The sequence below is a fragment of the Cyprinodon variegatus genome, unplaced genomic scaffold (assembly GCF_000732505.1).
Source record: "Cyprinodon variegatus isolate N-32 unplaced genomic scaffold, C_variegatus-1.0 Scaffold97, whole genome shotgun sequence".
NCBI lineage: Eukaryota > Metazoa > Chordata > Actinopteri > Cyprinodontiformes > Cyprinodontidae > Cyprinodon > Cyprinodon variegatus.
This window is the reverse complement of record NW_015150550.1, coordinates 402066-424458: the sequence shown is the minus strand read 5'-3', so window position 1 is coordinate 424458 and position 22393 is coordinate 402066. Positions and strand designations below refer to the sequence as shown.

The 22393-nt window shown below is 42.7% G+C and overlaps 1 protein-coding gene across 1 annotated transcript; it reads left to right on the top strand.

Moving 5' to 3' along the window:
* The first annotated feature begins 2927 nt into the window (after positions 1-2927).
* On the top strand, positions 2928-22332 carry LOC107084303 (G1/S-specific cyclin-D2-like). Its single transcript, XM_015374087.1, has 5 exons — positions 2928-3349; positions 4699-4914; positions 7085-7244; positions 13573-13721; positions 18712-22332. Exons 1-5 carry the CDS (start codon positions 3155-3157, stop codon positions 18880-18882), a joined length of 891 nt encoding a protein of 296 aa, XP_015229573.1. The 5' UTR covers positions 2928-3154; the 3' UTR covers positions 18883-22332.
* The last annotated feature ends 61 nt before the right edge of the window (positions 22333-22393 follow it).

Here is a 22393-nt window from a genome sequence, read left to right as displayed (position 1 = left end):
TTTCCAAATACACATAAGATTTTTTATTTTTTTTTTTTTTTTTTTTTTTGTTATAAATTCGTTATTAATTTCTGTCTGGATTTCTACAATCTGCTTTGAGCAATAATTGTATTAAATTGCATAAATTGAAGCTATTTGTAAATATCAAGATTTTAGAAAAATGTGTTTCAATTTGTTTTGAATAATAAATAAATGTAAGGAAAAATGACTTAACAGTATGACTCTTAAAAAAAAACGGGGCTTTTAAATTCGTCTCTCGGTGGCTTTTATATCCAGAACCTGTAACACATGAGCTGCTGACATTTCTCAGCTCTTGCTGCGCCAAATTCCCCTCCGACGCGTTTCTGGTCCCCCTCTTGGTGTCGGTAAGACGGGTCTTACGCATGAGCCGCCTGCTGATTGGCTGCTGAGCTGCTGATTTAAACCGTGAAAGGTGCGGGACGCATGCTGATGAGTCACTAGTAAAAATTAAAAAAAAAAGTGACCAGATGTTCCTGTTTCTTAGACCCGTCTTAAAATCTCTTTTTTTTAGATCAAACCCTGAAACATCCACCAATGCAGAGAGGATTTAACTGCTTTTCACTCAATTATTTATTTTTTAAAAATCTTTAAAAAATAGATGTATCCGGTTTGATCAATATAAACTTATTATATTGATCAAACTTATAGTAAAAGTATTACTAATGATGTATAAATGATTCGTGTTTTTTTCTGTTTTATATCTAAAGTTGTGATTCAGACCAGAAGATGTGTCTTGCAGCAGAACCTCCAGCTTTCAGCCAAACTTTCAAACTTTGTTTCTGCTGATCGGTTCTGTCCCAGTCTATTATGGGCTGAGTAATTACTTGACTCGGTCTGGTTTCTAAAAGGCATGTGTTCCAATTTTTATTCGGATGTGATCATTGAAGACTTCCGGGCACATGAACGCGCATTTGCTTCTGTTCTGACTGCCAGATAAAAAGCATGAAGCCAGGCTTGGATGCGGTGATATGAAGCTTATTGATGCTTAATTTGGGCGATTGAGTCGTGTTTGTCTAATTAAAATTGATTTTTTTTTTTTTTTCTGTTTGTGGATGTAGAATATTATTGGTTTATTTTTCTACAGATGTGTCTTTTGTTTTTGTTATTTTTATTAAGTGATTTTCTCCTCTGTTAAATGAAAAAAAAAATTTTTATGGTTAATGGTTGATTTTTAGGTTTCATGTTTATTTATTCATTGTTAGCAAACTACAAACAACTTTTCCTTTTAGGGAAAGCTGGAGGTGCGCAGTAAGGGTGCGTAATTGCGCATCTTGGAGAGGTGGGGAGCGCAGATTGTTTAAAACGCGTCTGATCTGCTTCTGCAATAAAAATGTAATTTCACCGCTTTTTTTTTTCTCCTTAAAAAAACTACTGTTGAAATACATTTCGAACTGTGTTTTCTGATCCTGGAAAGTTTTGTTGTAAAGAGAAATATAGTCTGATTAGTCAAAAAGTAAAGTCGCAAATCTAAATGTAAACTCTTTGCTCCTTTATAAGTCATGGTTTTATAATAACTGGACGTGAAAGATTTGGTTCCATGTTTGAAGTCCCGACTGCTAGTCCAAAAGTCCCCTCCTTCATTAAGCCAATCAGTTCAGTCAGAGAGGCGGGGGTCAGGTGGGCTTGGGGGCATGATTGACTAATGACCAGGACGGAGAGAGGGAGGAGAGAGAGGGAGGTAAAGGAGAAGTCTGCCCAGTAACAATCGCACAGCGTCGTCTAAGAGCTGCAGAGCTATTGGCTATGCAAATAGAGCTGGGAGGAAGAAAAAAAAACTTAGACTGGGAAGAAAAAACTTTAAAGAGACATTTCCCCCACTTTTCTCATATGCATCCCCATATAAGCACCAAGTTTGGGATGGAAATTAACAGCTCCAAAGCTCCGAGGACTTAACAGCCCTCTGTCTTCCCCTCATGCGCTGATGTCTTGTTTCATTCAAGACTCTCTCTTTGAAGTCGACTAAGAATGGGACGGGGATTAACATATTTACACATGCAGATTCCCTTTCTGATTGTGCGTGCTGCTAAATCATTCCTGCATTTTTTTCTTCTTTTTTTTAATTGTTTGCCCTTTGCCTGGTTTCCACCAGCTTGTTCTCAATGCAAATAACACCCAATCTCCTGAATAATAGTATGATTTAGAGCAAGGACTGGTTTTTAATTGAGGCAAAGCAAACGAGTGATATATTGCTGTTATCTGCAGGAGATAATGCAGAAAAAAGAAAGAAAAACTTCAACGCTTAAATTTCCTAGAAAGCTATCTCATAAACCACAAGTTGTTTCGTGGCTTCTATAAAAAAGTAACACGTAAGACCATGTGTCCATGTATGTGTGCGTGGGTGTGTGTATGTCACTGTGGGTGGATGGGTGGTTGTGTCCTCTCCGCGCGCTGTTGCATGCATCTTAATATGTTTACACGCATTGAGCTACTTCTGCATGCATAAAGGTGCTGAATGCATCAAGTTCCCTGAGAACATCCATGCAACACGCAGTTAAAATTACAAATCAAATACTCACTTCTTGTTCACACGCAAACTAAAGCTCAGTTATAATACTGTAACAAAGATGAATTGGAGATAAAAGAAAAAATGTGTGAGCCTTTGTGTATAATAAATTGTCTGAACCTGGTGCAGACATCTAATCTCTGTGTTTCTTATGTTTAAGTTATTTTTATATCTTAAATAACAAAAAATATATCAATTTAATTAAGAACAAATGCAATCTGGAAATGAGGATTATGTTCTGTGCATTTAAGTAAAATCCTCCAAGTTGTGCAGATTCGCCTCAGCATGCAGGACAGAAAGAAAAGGGGACAGCAGAACAGCCGTGCATCTGGTTTATGCAGACCTAATGAAGCGAATTGCGTCAGTGGCGCACGCAGGGCAGGCTTCAAATGCGCTCACTGGATTAGATAGAGGCGCACTGTGGAGAGAGAGGAAAAAGTTCGTAGCAAGGAGAGGCAGGACGACTCACGGAGCCCCTGTAGTCTCTCATTTTATGCCTCTAAAAGACTTTCTCTGCTACTTGTTAAGCGTCCCTGCGCTTGAAATCAGCTTTTTACGCGTCCGGAGGACAGATTCTGCTTTTTATTTTAATAACTTAAGTTGAAAGTTCCCCCTTCCGCCCCCAACACCATGGAGCTGCTCTGCCTCGAAATGGACACCAACATAAGAGCTCGTCCCGATCCGAACCTCCTGCGCGATGACAGAGTTCTGCAGAGATTGTTGACTATCGAGGAGAGATTTTTGCCCCAGTATTCTTATTTTAAATGCGTCCAGAAAGACATTCAGCCCTTTATGAGGAGGATGGTCGCTACTTGGATGTTGGAGGTACGGACGCAGCTCTGTGCTCACAACTCTTATTTCCGTGCTCGACTCTAAAACCTCTCGTTGATGTTGCTTCAAATCTAATGTTTGTCATTTCTGAGCTGCCGCTTTGACACATTGATCGTTTTTGTTTTTTTCAGACAGTCGGTGCCTGATATTGACCTAATATGTCGATCCCTGCACGCTTTTCTTTTTAAAGTCCGATCATCCGGACTCCCTTGTTTGAAACTGGGTTCTGGTACCGGAGAGGAGCCCAGATTTTCTTTCTGTGGCTGTTTGCATGGGGATCTGGATGATTCCTTTGATATTTGTGTTATTTTAGCTGACATGAATGTTTCCATGCACACGTATGCACTCCTCCATGCAACGCTGCCTTGCGCTGTTATCGCCATATTGCTTTTCACAGAAGCACTTGTTGCTTTTTAAGATGGTTTACAAAATCATGCACGCAATAACAGCACCCGGGAAGGTTCGGTTATGTTAGAAAAGAAGCTCAGGTGTCCGCTTAACACAAAAAAGAGCCTATGAAACGATGCAAATATTAAGGGTATCTGTTTAAAATGTCGGAAGGGGCGAGGGCCTTAGCTGCTCTCTGGCGCTTTCTCTGGAATTAGGTTCGATTTTTAGAAAATGGCTCAATTTATTTGATTAAGGTTTACATGGAAACAAAGGGGACACTTTAAGCTTTATTTTCATGTCAAATTTGTTAGGGTGCGACTTACTGGAGATTTTTTATTAATTTTTGAAATAATTTTATCGGCTGAACGGTGACGCACTTCGGAGCGACCAGTCGCAACTCGCTTCTTATTTTGACATTTTTATCCTATTTATCGTGGATGGATCCGGATGAGAACGGTCGGATATGATGTGGAAGTCCTCAGAGAAGATTATCACGTTAAGAAAAAGAGTGTAGATAATTTATTTATATTTTTAAATATTTTATGAAAATATGACGACGGAGGAAAAAGGCAGTTTCCGTGTGCTGCTGTCGGAGTTTTTTCTTTTTTTTTTTTTTTTTTTTTTTTTAAGCTTGGCTTGGCTCATTGCAACTTGAATTCATTTCTTGGTGAATGAATTGCAGGAATGTGGTTCTGTTGACAATATGGATCCGACACTTATTTTGGTTCTTTGTAAAGAAATTGATTCGGAATTAATGCATGGTGTCGCAACTGGTTTGGGTTGGGCCAAATTCTTGGCCGGACCCCAACTATGTGTGTCACTAAAATCACTCTTTAAGTAATTAATATTTTTTATTTCGATTCAACATAAAGGTTTTCTATGCAGCAGGATTACATTTGAAAAGAAGTGATGTGACTGAAAAATGCTGCATGTTCTGCTGTCTCTTTATTCAGGTCTGCGAAGAGCAGAAGTGCGAGGAAGAAGTTTTTCCTTTGGCCATGAACTACTTGGACCGATTTTTAGCAATGGTACCAATCAAAAAGTGCAACCTGCAGCTGCTGGGGGCAGTTTGCATGTTTCTTGCTTCCAAACTGAAAGAGACTCGTCCATTAACTGCAGAGAAGCTTTGCATCTACACAGATAACTCCATTAGACCACAAGAGCTGCTGGTAAGCACCAGTTGGTTCAACTAATTTCACTTTGTTCACATGACAATCAACTGCCCTAACACACACACAAAAAAACATTTAAAAAAGGTTTTTAAATTGTATAATTTATTCTAGAGTTGGCCTTCATTTTATTCATTTTATTGAATTAAAATGTAGTTTGATAAAGTATCAGCAGCATCCTGGTTTCACCCAGTTTGCACTCCTCTCTGCTGAAGCTCCTCTGCTTCTTCAGCTGAGGCGCATCAAAGACCAATGTGCCACAGAGAATTGTTCCACAAGGGTAACTTCTACTGTAAAAAGACCCTACAGGCTGTCTACTGTACGCACCAGGACAGTCTGTAAGACGGTCTCTATCGCCATCTGGTGGCAGATATTCACACAGATCAATGAGGTCGCCTGAACTGCACTTTTAAGTTGTGACTGTGCTCCTGACAGCCAGAGGGACACACTCACACACAAAATGAAATGCCTTTTGCAGTTTAACTCTCCTCCCAGAACAACCATAGATGCATCATTTTATGTCCTGTTTCACAGATATGTTTAAAGCAAGGTTTGGGATGCAGGCAAGAAGATGGATTTAAAGTTTATGGTTCCAGCTTGTTGGTGGAGAGACATTAGCTTAAATATCTGCCTGTAGAGACAAACTAATTAATTAGCTCATTTTCATAAATGATAAGTGTTTCCTCATGATTCCTTTGCTCTGTGGTGCCACATAAACATTCTTGGGTAGACCAGCCAATCCCACCCATGTTGTGAAAGAGGAGACTTGTGGGGGCCTGCTGCGCTGCCTGCTCTCTGAGTCGATCACTGTAGTCTCTTTAGTTTCTAATAATATTCTAAAATGGTTTATAGTGTCGCATTTAATCCTTTTTTGTGTCTTGGTTTCATATTTTCCTTTGGGAGCATTCAAATGTGTATTAAAATTTAGATTTATTCTTCTCCAAAGCAGCACAGAAATCTGCCCATGTTTTATGTTTAAACTGGAGGCAGCCCTCAGTCCTTGAACTGGTTTGCCGGGGCCTCCACTCTCTGTTTCTGTATAAGGCAGCAGTTTGGCTCACATGCACGTACAGGAAGCAAGAGATCAGCTGCTCGGGGCATGTGATCATTTTGGTGCTCATCTTTAGTAACTATTTCTTGTAAATGAACCAGAATCTTGCAAAGAAGGTGTGACCAGAGGAAGGCAGAAGCAGAAGGAAGTGGGTGCCTGCTTGCCACTCTGTCAGCATAGACTATCTGTTGCAAGTGTTCTTTGAGGCTTTCCCTGTTTAATGCAGATTTAGATATGGATGGATGTTTGTGATCAGGAGGCAGCAGAGGTGCAATAATCCTGATTTATGAATGTGCTAACTTTGACGTTAGAAAGATTTTATTTTGTGTGTGCATTGCTGAAGGTGAAAACAAACTTATTTCATCAGTTTAAAAATCCCAGAAGGAAAGTCTAAAGACGGTGACCCAAACGAGAGGAATGAAGGCCCACTTAAAGTTCATCCTCAGCCATATTGATTCTCTCATGACTAAGTCCATGTGGTTTAAAAAACATCTAAAGTCACATGGCTGCGGTGCTGCAGAGAAAACCAAGATCTCCCCCCCCCCCGTCCCTAAGATTAGTCACAATCCTCCATTACATTAGTCACCTCCTCCTTCAGGAAGTGAAATTAACAATGTTTTTGAAGAAGACTGAACCTCACATACACTTTGGATATCATAAGGCAGCAGAGATTTCTAGATCTCTTTTAAAGGAAGAGAATCTGATGGTAGTTATGCAACATCTTTTTAAACTTTTTCTGTTCAGAGATTAAAGAAAGCTTTTGGTTACCAAAGATCCTGCAGTGTTCCCATCCGTCCCACTGCTCACTCACATAGTGGAACCTCTGATGAGTCTAAAGGAAAGTCCCAGGATGCCAAGCAGACAGGCGACATGCAGACAGTGCTGTGCAGTCACCTGGTTTGGCTCCCTTGTCCAGCCCCAGCCAATCAGAAGCTGATCTAAAGCTAACTGCATTTAACCCTTTACATGTTTACCACTTCACCGGGCAGATTTTAGAGTAATCTGAAGAAATATTTATCTTCAGCAGATTTCTAAACACCCAAAACACTTTTTATGTCACCTTTTTTTTTTTTTCAATCACTGCAAATAGTTTATGATGTTTTTGCCCTCCCACTACAGGAATGGGAACTGGTTGTTTTGGGGAAGTTGAAGTGGAACTTGGCAGCCGTAACACCAAACGACTTCATTGAGCACATTGTGAGGAGGCTGCCACTCCCCGATGATAAGCTGGCACTAATACGAAAGCATGTCCAGACCTTCATCGCCCTTTGTGCCACAGGTAAGACACAGGAAGATATGCAGCAGGTGTTTGTCTGAGCGAGAGCTTCAAAAGGTGACCATATCCATTCCAACTTAATGTCATTCTTTTTTAATTTTCTTTCTTTCCTTTTTTAATGTGCACATCCCAACTTCAACCAGAATTATTCATAGTGGTTGAAGGACACATCCACTTTCCACGGTTGGTCCAAAGTTGGTTCAAAGACCCTAAACGGAGTTTTGTTTTTGAGCCCAGTTCTAGCAAATCCTACCATTATCCCTCTTTCAACTGGTCCAGGAAGTCGGATCTTTGTTCTAGGAATGATCCAATCCAAGTGAAGTGCTTTCTCTTTAGAAGTTAGAAAACAAATGGGTTTTGCCTTTGGCACTAATTTTAACAACAAAGACTGACAATCTCTTCATCTCATGCATCAAACACCAAAAGAAACATTAACAAAAACAGATATAGTTATATATATATAGTGAGTGATGGTCATCCACGTGTAGAGCCAGAAAACACCACTGCCTTGTCATGCTAACATTTTTTATCATCTCCAGGCTTCACCTTCTGAGGTTTAGCATAGCAGTGTGAAGGTTAGGATGTTTACGGTGGAAATGGCTGCAGATATATGATGAGTTTTGAGATCCGGCTCTTCATTGGAAAGCTTCAAGGAACAACGTCGTCTTTGTCCCTAATTGCTTTGATCAGGCTTTGGAAAATATTTTATGAGCCTGCTTGGTTGTGATCCTCCTGAACCCAGGAGAGACACTGTGGAGACCCTCTGGTTCAGCACTTCTTCTCTAGGCAAATGGAGGAAAAGAGCACACGAGTGCTTCTACAGTTTGGTGCATTTGAAGATCTGTGGGAATTCAAACCGTTTCTACATGACATTCCCAGCCATAAATCCGAGGCTTATCTTGTAAGAATGCACCTGAAGACATCCTCTGATTAGGGTTAGGAAGGTGAAGACATACCAGAAAGAGGAGATCATGCATGGGGGGGGGGGGGACCTGTTGCAAAGCAGAGTTACAACAGGTCACCTGGTGCCTTCTCATTCAAGCACGTACCATCCACTGCTGCTGCAGTGAAAAACTCCTGGCTTTTTGTTCTGAGGGAACAAGCAGGAGGAGCAGAGAATAATGCCTCTCTTTCCTAATGGCTCCTCTCTTTTGATGAAACAGTTCCGTTCGGGCCACTCGGTGGGATTCTGTCAGGTGGCGCAGGCTGGTTCTGTATTAATTAATAACATTGGTAACCAGTAAGCATTCAGGCCTATGTAAATGGACTCTGCTAGAGACGTGAAGAAAGGAGACAAAGGGCTTGGCCCTCACATTTCATATGCAGAGCCATGTGAGGGTCGACACTGCAGGGCCCCTCTTGATAGGAAACACCAGCTCTTCCCTCAGGCATGCCGCCGGATAATAGCTCAGAAACAAGCTCATTAAGGGAGATTATGAACCTCCATTCCTGCACACAGACACCAACCACTCAGTGCTTCCTCTTCTATTCTTTCAATGGAGCTAAAGTGGGAGAATGGATGGGGTGCATGGGGCAGACAGATGCACCCCAACCTGTCTGCTGGGCTGATTGAGCTCCGTCTTCTTTCCATATTGGCAGGGATTATGCTGCATGAAAGGCAGCATCCAGCAGCCCTCTCTGTAATGGTATGCATGGATTTGTGGCAGCGGTCATAGAAGTTGATCAAAAGGAAACTCTGGAGCCAAGCCAACTTAGCGCTGTCCACAAACAAGTCCAGCAATCTTAAAAGACACAACTGGGATCTGAAGGAAGAGACGGATTTCTTCTTTTATCTCTGAAGGAGTAGTTAATTACTTCTCTCTGGCATTGGTGTCTGGGGTGTGTTAAATGTATTGATTCAAGACGATGTTTAAATTACCCATCCGACTGCGGACGGAATTAAAGATGGTCTGGCTGTTGCTACCAGACTCTAGTCTGAGCTGATGAACTAGTTATTTAAACCCCCAACCATCTCTCATATTTACAGAAAATGGTCTGAAAAATAGAGAATATCCAGAGAGCAGCAGCTGATTGGAGGAAACTGTCCTATTAAGGTCAGAGGAGAATGGGTCAACTGGTTCCAGATCATAACAAGGATACAACAGATTAAAGAACTAGAAAAATGCAGATGCAGAACGGCACAGCAAAAGAAGAACAGGAGGCAGTACTGCTGTCAGCTAGAACAAGAAACTGAGGCTCCTGGACCAGAATAGTGGTGCTGTCATGTGATTTACTTTGGACCCATCAGGAGCAAACATCTCCATCCCTTTGCACCACAGCAGACCCGTTATCTTATGGCTCTGTCCACTGGGACTATGGGTTTACTGGTCTTGAAGATAAAGAGCTCTCCTTTATTATTACGTTGTCTAAAATTGCCAGGATTGATGGTACCCTCCAAACATTAGTGTCTTTCTTCACCAGAGAAGTTCTCCGTTCCATCCAGAACATAGCCGTTACATGAGGAACTCCCTGTAGGCTCCATTCACCATTAAAAAGACAGATGATTCATTTCAGATGTGGTCAGCAGCGTTTGTTTACATAGAAGCCCATTCATGTTTTGGTTTGTCAGAACATCGACAAATTATCCCCACGCTCCTCATTCTCCACAGGCTCGGATGCCATGTGCAGGGGGGGGGAGGTTGATTCATCCAGCAGCATATCCTGCGTTCTCTCAGCCACCGCCTTGCTGGTATAATCAGCAGCACCACGCTCTAAATATTATCACCAGCTGAGTCACAGATCTTCCATTTATCCTCTCTTACATTTCTGCGGTTTTGTTCGAGTTCATGTTGGCCACAAGTATTTCGACTTGTAAATTTAGCTTTTCCTGTTTTAACGTGGAGATTTAGTCTTTGTGCTCGTCTGTTTTCCCTGAGAGTGACTAATAACTCTGTGGGAATCCCACAGCTTTTGTGACATGGATAGTTGAGCCCAGATTTCTTCATAACACAGGGACATGAAATGTAGAACAATTATTAATGTGGATTTTTAACATCTTATTTTAGAAACGCATATCAAAACAAATCAAACCCCTTCTTAAAAAAAAATAATAATAATAAAATTTAACATCACATCAATCAAAGCCTCCTAACAGCTGTCTAGATTTTTTACATCCCCTCATCATTGGTGATGAGCTTCTAGTTCTAGTTGGAAGGACTCCTCACCATCACCCTAATCAGTAGTTCCCACAACTGATTCTCCATCAGATACAGCCCAGGATCCTGACTGCGTCACTAAAATATTAAAATTAAATCTAATCAGAAGGGACGCTTGAATCATATGAAGTTAACTATAGGTATAAGTAGTTTGTTATAAAGTTTTCAAAATCATATCTCCTAATTAGACTGTTAATAGTTAAAGTTAATTAATCTTTCCTTGGCTTTATTGATTTACGCTAGAGTGTGATTTATTTAAAACTTACTGAACAATTTAGATGGAAATGCGAGTTCTCCGTCCCGATCTGCACGCAGGGTAGAAGCAGCAGAGACTGCTGGTGAAAAAATGAAGACAGCTGTTTTCAGGATGCTGCAATTAAGAAGGAATTCTGTTTTCTGTCCAGAGTCTAAATGACTCATATGCTTCAGAGGTTCTTCTTTCTCTCCAGAGTTTCTACATGCTGCTCATGCAGTAGAATCTGAGAGTTCCTAGAACCAAGCTGTCATCTTCTAGTATGTTCTACTTGGGAGTCCAGTTTTAAGGTTTGATGGCGTCTGTGTGACTCAATCTGTGGCAATAGATGCTACCAGCCTGTGTTGCGTTAGTGGTAAAACAAAATGTCACGCCGTTCCCCAAAATCTCTTTGTTATGAACCTTGATTAGCCAATGTGTCATGCTGCTTCTATAGGAAACATGTTCAGTACATGTTGCCTAGAATACAAGACCCTGATTTACATCTATGATAAAGAGGAGCAAGTTAGTTTTTTTTTTTTTTCTTCTCTTGGCTGTTGTTCAACTTTCTGACTTTAATTTACATTTTTAAAGCGCACACCCAGAAGGAGGGTTCCATGTAGGGCAGTGGGCTGTGTGACTGAAGGGCTTGGGATGAAATTTCATGGGGTAGGAACATGGAGGAATGAAGGCGAGGGGGCAAAGGCAGGAGAAAAGACCATTGAAGCGGGTGAGAGGCGCTCTGGCCATGCCAGCCAGCCGCTGCTCACAGGGAGCTTTCCATCGCAGGCGTCCCCACTCAGCTACCTACACTGTTTATCCTCGACATGAATATCAATGAGGGCCTCCTAAAATACAGCCATTCTTCCCCCCACATGCAGGAGCCACCAGGCCAGAGTGTCAGCCCGCGTCGGCTGCACGCGCTCGTCCTTGTTCTGCTACAGACCTGTCTTGTCTGGAGTGTGAAAAATCAGCTTGTTGCCCACTGCCTGCCATTCGGTGACACACAAAACTACATCTGTGCTCTGTGTGTGTCTGTGTGTGTGTGTCTTAGACTGCAGGCATTGTTCCATGCATGTGTCTGCAGGTGTCTGTCGCCTTGCCTTTCAGTCTGTCCTCTCTGCGGACTTACAGTAAATCCATGTATTCCTTTGTACTCTTACCCCTCTGTAGAAAGCTGTTTTTAGGGCAATGATGTAATGCTAGGGGCTCTTTGTGCAACGTCGTCTTGGCTGGAGGGGTCCTTTAATAAATCGGCCCCTGGCAAAGACCCGGCAGCTAACACAGGCTGTATAATAAGTTCATTTATTTGTCAACACTGAGCCCACAAGATGAGAAAGCGCCTGGCTCTGCATGTTAAAAAGGCAGAGAGGGGTCTGCCTTTGCAGCTATCAAAGGGCCGACCTCTTTGATTCCTCATCTAAAAAAAGTGAAGGAAGAAAAATCTCCTTGAGAGGCGTCGCACGCGGTTTGCTTTGCAACTGAATATGGCAATATGGTAATGAGGAGGCTGCTTCCAGGCCCCCGCTGCCCACTCCTCTCATCCATAGGTGGCCCAGGAACAGAGAGAGGGGGCAGGGTCGCTAGAGGGCCACTCTTTTCTTCTTCCAAAACCTCACAAAGGTCTGGACACAGACTGGGGGGGTGAGTGCAGCAGAGATGTCTACCCCGCCTAGCCTGTCCCTTTGCCCTTCACCTTTTCCCTGTTCTCTTCCTCGCCTTGTCGCCACACTGTCCATCCGGCTGGTCTTGGTCTCCCTCCTCATTGTTGCCCTCCCTCCCTCTGTCTCCCCATAGCCAGCCGCTGTCTTTGTCCGGTGCTTCTCGCTGAACTCCGGGTATCGGTGCATAGGGGAAGGATGCTGTGTCTCTCAATTGGGTGAAATGAGGTGATGACTCTGGACAATGGAGTCACACTCTTCTGCCTTCCCTCTCACAGGCCCAGCACTCTATTAATATGCTAACAGATAGGATGGCCGCCAACGCAATCCGCTGCCTGGTGTCGCAACAAAGAGCGGGGCATGTGTGCCATTCACTGACTCTTTCTTAGCAGGCCATGTGTTATCCATAAAGGAAGGTAGAAGTTGAGCAAGACATAAGAAGAGAATGGAGAAGTCTCTCTGTCTGTCTCCCCCCGCTCCCCCCTTGCCCCTCACTGTATGCCAGTTTCTTGCCTTTTCGGGCTTCTGGCCCGTTCACAAGCTGTCTCATTTGCATTATGAATGACAGTGAGGGGAGCTAACAAGGTTATTGGTCTTTGAGACGCACGCCTGTGACCACACGTGGAAAAAGGACCTACAGCAGTGCGCGTTGGCAAAAGCACTGAGCCTCTTTATTCCTTCTTTTCCAAACCCAATGGGTCTTTTTTCAGTGAGCACACGGTTTACTCAGGAGATGGAAGAAAAGGGGCCGGGCTGGGGAAAAGGGGGACTGGACTGGGGAGCGGGTGAGGGTGGTTACTTCTCAGCTCCTTTACAAGACAAGTGAACCCTCATTATCCAGGCCCTGGTCATTAGAGACGCACTAGACGGAGCATTTATTAGCTGACTGTTAAATTTCCACATCATGTTGCTTCATGGTGGGATGCACTAGATCTGTGTTGTTTATGTTAACAGGGTACAGCTTTGAAAAAGAAACAAATATACATTGCATATTAATCGGTTACAAACCAACGGTGGTTTCAAAGATAAGCTGTCATTAAATCCCGAAGGAAACAATTTTTTAAAATATAATTTAGAGATGGTTCAACATGGCATCACAAATATGCGACCCTTGTCGACCCTCTGCGTTTTTTTGGCCCTTGTTTTTACTGTTGTATTCGTCATTGTTGCAACCTTGAAACAATATATGAAATATACTCATGCAATGCTACTGTGGGTCCTTTCCTCCTGTTTCTTTGTCCCATTCTCCAAACTGAAATCCAATCAAACTAATTTTGTTGCAGATTTCCGATTCGCCATGTACCCTCCCTCCATGATTGCCACAGGAAGCGTGGGGGCTGCGATCTGTGGCCTGCAGCTGGATTCAGCTGACCACTCACAGTGGGGAGACAGCCTGACAGACCTGCTGGCCAAAATCACCCACACAGAAGTGGTGAGTTTCCCGTCAGCTCTCTCTGTTACATATAGGATGCAGTTCTGGTCTCTTTTGGTTTTGAGCAGCGCTTAGTACAGATTTCATTTGACAAGCTTTATCTCAGTGAGTTCATCAAAAACAAACTTGACCTTTGGGAATTTTAAGGGTTTTTTTTTCTGAGTAATATCTGGATGCAGTTAGTTCAAGTTTAGATCTCAGACATCATTTAGATGTACTGGGGTAACTTTTACAGTAAGCTGCTGCTGCGACTTGGAACTTTCTCTTCTTTTGGATTGACCATCCCTGCTAGAAATACTATTATTCAATGCTTTATTGCCAGGCTAGCTTATCCCTTTCAGCCAGACTGAATGTTTGTTAATCTGATTTCAACTGGACTGTTCACATCTGGACATTCAGCCTCTTGGTTAACAGTTTTTCTTCATTGTTACAAAAAGACAACATGGAGCAAACAAGGTAAAACCAGAACTGTCTCAGTATTAATCTTCTCCCCTCGTCCCTTTAGTGCAGCTGTTAATCAAAGCAGGTTTAAATAGTGCTCTGTCACTGACAGGATGGCAGGCCAACCTGTTATTGGACTGAATGTTGCAGAAACTGCTCAGTTGAGTCCAAATCCACACAGAAATCATGCTGAGTGCTTAGCTAACACCTAGCCTGAATAGGTGGACACAGCTGTGAAAGGCTGGAAGATCATAAGTGGAGTTCTTTATTTGTCTCTTCTGGGAAATTGGCCATCAGAATTTGACCCATGTAAAATATACAGGAGCAGCAGGCAGCCACAGGGACCAGCTCCAGCTCTGAAGCCATCGGCTTGGCAGGAGGATGGTGATTTTTGGTTGGGACCAGCAGACTTAAGCCAAAAATTTAAGTTAATGTTCATGCAGGGATCAGGTCAGGAGGCACAACACCAACCAAAACCATCAGTGGTGAATGGTAATCGCATACTAAACAGAGAAGAAGCACGAGGAAGAGGAGGTAGGAAACAAGCTGTTAAAGCGTGAAAAGGACTCTGAGGGTGCATCATGAGTCCTGTACAAGAATCTGCTTTGTCTTGTTTCTTCCAATGGATCATGATGCATCACGGCTGGAAAACATGGCTCTCTCCGGCTGGAGCTGTGTGAAGTCTCACATAGCAGTGGAGGAAAAACAAATTTCTGGCCTCGGCAGCACAGGGCCTCAGTGTGTTTAGGTTGCAGGGGAATGAAGTCGCGGTGCATCTGTGATCAACTCCATACATTTCTGGATTCAGACAAGCTATGACTCACAGTAAACACAGGCGGCAGAACAGAGAGCATCTCTCTATTTCAGAGTATATAAGTAGCTGGCAAAAAAAAAAATGTCTGTTGATTTACATGTAATCTCTTTTACTTTCTTTACTTAGCCTAAGTTTTTTTTAAATGTATAAATCCTCAATAATTAGTCATTTATAGTAGTTTTTCTAACTCATACAACAGCGATTGTTTCTATTTAACCATTATTCCTTCTTATTTGGCCAAAAGAAGCTCAGCTTTATATGTAGATCCAAGACTCAGAGGTCAGCCCAACTGCAGCCTATATCATGTGTACTTTGCTGGGTGTCTTAGTTGTAGGGCAGCCTCTCAGCCAGGCTAAATATTAAGGCAAGGCTAGTTTGCCAACTCTTGCAGCTGCTGCTGCCAACAAGTGTCTCCGCCAATGCCACCCTCCCTGGCATCTTTGGTATCCAGAAGCTGTGGTTTTCCAGTGGAAATACGATAGGGCCAAGTCAAGGTCCAGGGTCGCTGGAGGAATCCATCTTGTTTCTAACATATACACAGTCCTAGTGGGGTTGGGGGGAGGGGGTACATCATTACATCTGCACTACATGTCCAGTTGGGCAAAGGAAAATGTAAACGTTCCATTCTGCTTCATGCTTGTGTAAAATACAATCAACACCTTCGCTTTGTCACCGGTGTTTAAGGGTGGTGCTGAGGAAAGGAGTTGGGGTTAAGGTTGGGCCTCAGGCAGTAAGGAGACCACAAAAGGACAAAAGGAGTGTGGTGGGGCATTACAGCGTCCTTGCGTAAGAACAATGGTTCTAAAGAACATTGGTGCCTGAGATTGTTGGGTCCTAACAATGTTTGAACCTAAGCCGCTTGGGGGCCTAAGAAAGCTGGGTCTTAACAACACTGGGGCCTAAAACATGGTCCTGAAAACATTGGGGCCTTATAATGTTTGGGCCCAATGTTGAGGCCTTTACAAATTAATGGTTTAAGCTTTATAATCTTTGGGAAGTGAGAACATTTACGTTTGCATATTCTCTGGAGTTTACTCTGAGAGAGCTTGCAGAGTGGAGTCTGGAGTTTCAGTTTGTTCCTGATTGATTCATAGCGGATGTAAAGGTTAGAGAAGTGAAAAGGTTTTAGACCACTTCCCAGTTTTTTTTTATTGTTTTGACACCCATTTTCTTTCAGTCTCTCATTCATGTCTTTTCTTCATTCAGGGTCACATGCTGAGACACCGGAAACACATTTCCTTTTTCTCCCTACATCCTGGGGAGGTTGTCATTACCAGTAATACTCTGGAGCCTGAAACAGGCATGCATTATTTTGGAATATCATCCCTGTGGCCTTGCTACTTTTGATGGTTTGCTATGCAGGCCAAAGAGAGGGAAAGGTCACACTTTCTTATGGAACTTGTGGAAACTCTCAGTCATGTGGTGTCTCTGCTTTCCCAGTGTCGCCCCTTGGATATCTTGTTTTGTGACTCTTTGAGCTCTATGTCTGCCTCTGGCTGTTTGTCTCAGCTGTCTGACCAGAGTTCCTAACACTGTCTTTTGTGGTGCAGGCAGCAGTTAAAACACATTCCTCGGCTTCACACATTTCTTCCTTTTGGTTTTGTCTGTCTGCACGACTTCCCCCTGCTGCCAGTGTCACAAAAGCCGCCCAGGGATTATGTGCTCGCTGTGATTCGTTATTATGGCACATTGATGCAGAATGATGTATGTTTGAGCTGGGGCCCATCAAGGCTTTAACTGCAAGGGAAGAGTGGGTCACATTGTTTCCGGTTCCAGGCAATGCATTGTTTGGTACCTTGGGTTCCCCCTGAAATAGGGCTGATGTTTCCAGTAGTTACACACTGAAATCATTAAAGGTCCTCCAATGAAGACCATGGGGCTTGGCTTGGGATCCAAATGCTGCTTTTAGAGCTGCAAATACAGAGGGAGAATGGCTTTAAAGAAGTGAAGGCATGCATTCCTGTGGTAAGACACAGGCAGTTCCTTTGCATGTTCTGCACTGCTCTTAAATTTCTGATTTTATGACCAATGTGGCTCATGTTTGTGGGAATTTTTGGAACAGGATTGAGAGTGCACTCCTCTTATTAGCAGTGAAAATCCTCGACAGATTTAGTCTTCCAATGTTTTTTTTTTTTTGGGTTTCCTCCATGCTCTCCTTCTGTTGGGATAAATTTGTCTGACCAAAACTTAACCAAGCTACACAGCGGTGGTTTGAAATGGATCTAATATCAAGTTTTATTCAGTGACATCATCACATAAAAGGATGTTTCAAATTATAAACCCCATCCCGCACCACCTACTTTGCAGTGCCTAATCATTCATTTGAAATCTCTCTTTGAATTCCATTTGCCCCTTCAAGGTTTGATGACGTCTGCCCTTTGAAGCTGTAACCTTTTGTCCCCACAAGCATAACTGATAGGAGGGAGGGTTGACTTCCCAGTTCATCAGGTACCGGTAGAACCAGAGGCTGCAGAACAGCCTCAAACTGTGTCCCATCAGGTTTAGATTAGCTGTAAATTTCTGAAGAATGCTTCCCTGCTCATGAAGAGCTTTCACCCATCTCTCCCAGTCGTGACCCTGACTGGCATTTTAAGGAGAGCGCTCATGCATGCCTGTTCATGCATAGAGAGCACAGGCCGGCCAATCAGGTTGTTTAGTGTTTCTCCACCAGAGAGCAGTGTTTACTCCATGTAAACACCCCACAGGACATTACTTCACTTTGCACTGTTGCTAAAGGGTGGAGCTCTTCAATAATGCCAATCACTGCTACTCTCCTGACCTTTCCTTTACACACTTGTTGAAAACCTATTCAGCCTCCCCTAGCTTAGGGCTCACTCCCCCTGCACAGCGCTGTGCCCTCTTAACCCAAAATCAGCATAAGGACATGAGGCCTCAGTGCTGCTGAGGGCCCCGTCTCCCAGGTGGATTCTCATATTGCCACGGCGGCCTTTGATGGTGAAACCCGAGGAGGCCGGGTCTCAGATGGATCCCCTGCAGGCAGACAGGCACATAGACAGGCTCTCGTTAAAAAAGCGCCACTTTTGTGTTTCCCACAGGAGGTGGATGTAATTAACATAGCTCTAACGCTACCTGTGTTCTCAGCTGCTGTTGTCAAGGCTGCTTTTGTTTGGGAATGACCAAGGTGGATGGATGGAGGAGGCTGAAGTGTGGGCTTGTGTGTCTAAGTGTGTCTGTGTGTGTTTAGGCTCATGAGAACCGTGGGGGATGGATCACAGTAGACAACCCTGGTGGGCTGATGTAACGCACAGGTCTGGCCTTTGTCAGCACTTGTTTTGCTATTAGCTGGAGCAGCTAAAAAGCGGCTGGTCGTTTAAGATCAGTAGCCTGGAGTTGCTTTGGGGTTCTGTGAATAGTCATCTTGCAGAGCAAGTTCCAGCTTTCACCTACCACATACAGTATCTAATTTACCTTGCGCAAAGATGCATGGTAAATTACAGTTTCCCCCAATCATGTGTTTGAATGAATGTCATTCACATCCATCCATCCTGACAGTAGTTTTGGTTCTTGGTTCAGGTTGCTTTGTACATGTCTGCTTATAAAAGTAATTGAAACTATATTTTAGGAAAATTGATAGCTAAATATGAATCATGTGTGTGTGTTGCAGGTGTAAAATAGCTCCTGAGTTTGATTGAATTTTACAATTTTTTTCTGAAGAAGTTTTTTCTTTAATTCTATTGAGTTGATTCTTATGTTCTGTTTCAATGTGTATTGCAGGACGTTTTAAAGGAATGCCAGGAGCAGATCGAGCGCGTTCTGGAGAGTAGCCTCCGCGAAGGGCGGCAGCAGCAGCAGCAGCAGCAAACTCAGAGAGGTCCCAGTGGGAAAGGCCTGGACGAGCTGGATCAGTCCTCCACTCCGACAGATGTCCGCGATGTCAACTTGTGAAGCACCAGAGGGCGCCGTTGCACAGGATTTACAAAAATCTTTAAAAAAAAAAAAGCGTCATGAAAAAAAACCTTCATAAAAGCAGAAAAAAAGGACAAAAGAAGAAAAAAATCATTAAAAACACAAGCCCTTCAAAAGAAATACAAGGACAGTGCTTGCTAGTTTTTGTAGATAATCTGTTCTTCAAGAAAAAAAAAAAAACAAGAAAAAAACAAAAATATCTGCACATGAAATAGATTTTCTATGATGCTCTAGTCTGAAAGCAACAAATCTGATAAAGCTCTCTGCTGCCTTGGATACAGAGAAGGGAAGCCAATCATATTTGCATACTGCCTTTGATTGTGTATATTAACTTTAATTTAAAAGCTGCATACACAGAATAACAGCGGGGCTTATGTTATTTTTTTTTTTCTCTTTTTTATATTCAAAGATTATTATCACCATTGTATTTGCCTCTGGTGAAGGTGAGGTCCTGTACCTCCACTACCAGAGAACGTCCGCTGCTGTGGACGGTGAAAGGATTTTGTAGAGCAGGTCAGAGTGTCCCATCTCCAGCCAACAGCTGGAATTATAATTATTAGTGGTATTAGTTTGTAATTATTAATACTACCATTAGAAATATTTTGGAACTTGAGAGTTGATCAATAAGCTCCGTTGGTCAAGCTGCTTGGATGAATCAGTTTGTGGATGCAGTTTGCTTGTGTTTTCGTAGGCCTGTGTGTATGTGGGCGTGCGTGCGTGCGTGGATGTGTACATCTGTATCTACATAAACAGTCTGCAGCATGAGGCACTTACAGTTCTGTGTGCAAATAAAAAAAAAAAGATGGAGCGAGTCAAGGCTGCAAATGCTTTGTCCATCCTTACAACAGGGCATCTATGCTAAGTCACTGCCTTAATGCATTAACAGTGCGTCATGTTTCGTTGTAAGTCACCGATTATGAAAGGGTGAACAATGACTGAGACACCAGGAGAGATAATGGACAAAGGGACTTTGTTTAGTCCCATATCTGTCTCATAAGCACTTCACCTCAGACTCAGAGATAATGGGAGGTATTTTTTTACTGCTATTGACAAGGTGAAATCCAGCTAATACTTCCTCTGTTTGCTGTGAGGTGATGTTTGAGCAGTAAAAATCCATGTATGGCATCGGGGATCCGTGTCCTAAAGGTTTCGAGTCAAAACTTGAAAAGACGAGTGAGGTGTGATACCCTGAAGAGTGAAGAAGTCACTATGGTTGTACAGAGAAGGTTATGGTGGTGCAGGAGCATGCTGCTGTGGAGGAGATGTTAAAACAAGCCTCATACGAATTTAATATTTGAGGTGGAATCGTTGCGTTGTTAAGGATGTCTAACATTACATCACTGGTGGAACAACAGATGTTCTCTGGTTTTTATTTTTGAGGAGAGCAGATGAGTAACTCAGACTGTATGATAAAGCAGATGTAAGGATCAACTATTTTTTGGAGGGGGGCGGGCTCCCATATAGGGTTCATTCCAGCTCCCCTTTATAAACGTCTATAGTAAAGCACTTTGAGAACCAGATGAGTCACATTAAACAGCCTTTTGGGTTGGGATTGGAGGTGAATGGGTCTTTTATTCCTCGTTAGCCCTTCCTTTGGTTTACTTCGTAGGGCTGGTTTCCAAAACATCAGACAGAACTTCAATTTAAAACATACAGTTTTACATTTAGGGGACATTCCTATTTAAACAAACATTCCTGATGATTGAGGGGAATAAATATTGATTCAAACATTCACACGGAGTTCTGATTCTTGGTCCAGGTTGTGACCCAGGGTCTCTCTTTTCCGCTGACAAGAAATTCATTCTTCTTTTTTTTTTTTTTTTTTACTTGAATTTTTCTTTTTATTTATCCTTATCACAGCCACAGAGGGCCAGGCGAGGAAGCAGTGAGCTACACGACAGGTGGTTGTAAGATCCCAGGCATCATTAGGTTAGCTGCCCAGATGGGGAGGAAGGGCCCTTAAAATGCAGTCTGGATTGGATTGTCCTTTAGACATTAGCACCAGGTTGATTCCTGCAGCGTGGGCAAAAAGTGGAACCCATGTGGGTCCCTGATGTGTCCTTTATGTGGATCTATTTGCTGATATTTTGAGCTCAGGCCCGCTGACCCATCCTTATGGGGCCCAAATACACGTGTTGTGAGGGATTCAGTATTTGCACATGTTTGTCAAAGCGCAGTGATGCTTGCAACGTTAACACCTTCAGCTGATGTGTGTGGCTTGAGTCGGTGAACCTATCGGGCCCCTGTGAGCTTCGCTGCTTTAAATTTAAATCCAATGCCGTGGGGGGGTGAGGGAGCTAATAGTGCAGAGACATGATCCAGCCACAGAGAGCTGTCTTTGACTTGATGTTTGGTTTATTTTTTTATGACTGTATGTGATTTTGCTGAGTGTGTGTTTATTAGTCAGAAGACAGAATGTGGCACCCCGATGTGTTCCAGTGAAACTGAACACCCCCACCCCTCTGCTTCTGCAGGGGACACCTTCAGTTAGCCTCTGTTCGTCTGACGCAAGCTCTCTCCTCAACTATGTTGTGATTTTTTTTTTCTTTTATCTTTTCTGCAAATTCGTTGTTGCATGTTATGTGTCGACACCACAGCTGTTTTTGTTGTGGGGGGTATCAGACCCACTGTAAGGGGTTTTAAAAGTTAGAGATACTGTATTCCAAAGTGAAGAGAGGTCCGAGGAGGTTTGAAGACATCAACAAAAAAAAGTGTCAATATTTTATTGTCTTTTTGCGCTGCTATGAGCTATGATTTTGTTTCATTTATACAAAAAATTAACATTACCTAGTCGTGATGTCACTTGTGTGCTGCTATTTTATAAACATTTGTATTATAATATAATTATTTACTGCTTAAGAGATACATCCAGAAACAAAATAGATGGTTTTAGAAGAACGTGAAATGAGTGTTCGACTGGAAATGTTCCTTGTACAGTTAGATAGTACGTTTCATTCCCCCTGTTTTGTTTTCTGTTTTGCTGTTCTGTATCCGTCACATTCTGCATCAGTGGTATCTTGTATACCTCAGGATTACTGGACAAAATGAAACACACATCCATCGCATATACCTCTGCAGTGAGGGAGCCTGGAATGGAAGAAAAGCAGGATCTATTTGGGGAAACATGCCATCTTTTTTCGGATGATTCCCGCTTTTTTTTATTCAGGCATCAACTTCCTCAAAGAGATGGGAAACAGGAAATATGCAAGGCTTCTACCTGGACTCAAACCATACTGGGAAGGGGGAGGGAACACAACTTTTTGATAGATCATGCATGTTCATTTTTGTCATTTTTGTTGGTGCTACATCTGACTTGATATGTGCTACAGAGGGGAAGATGCATTCCCCAGGATGGCCAAAGTGCAGTTTTTGCTTTACATGTCCATGATCACCATGAATGTCATAAATAAATATGAATTCTGTATGTGACAGAGTATTGTTTGGTCTGCAATAATGGAACAGCCTTACCTATCTTGTCTTGTTCGGTCTT

Excerpts from the sequence above, each read along its gene's own strand:
- LOC107084303 (XM_015374087.1), top strand. The coding sequence starts at position 3,155 with ATGGAGCTGCTCTGCCTCGAAATGGACACCAACATAAGAGCTCGTCCC. Across the intron at positions 3,350-4,698 it reads TCGCTACTTGGATGTTGGAG|GTCTGCGAAGAGCAGAAGTG; the intron begins GTACGGACGCAG and ends CTCTTTATTCAG. Across the intron at positions 13,722-18,711 it reads AAATCACCCACACAGAAGTG|GACGTTTTAAAGGAATGCCA; the intron begins GTGAGTTTCCCG and ends TGTGTATTGCAG.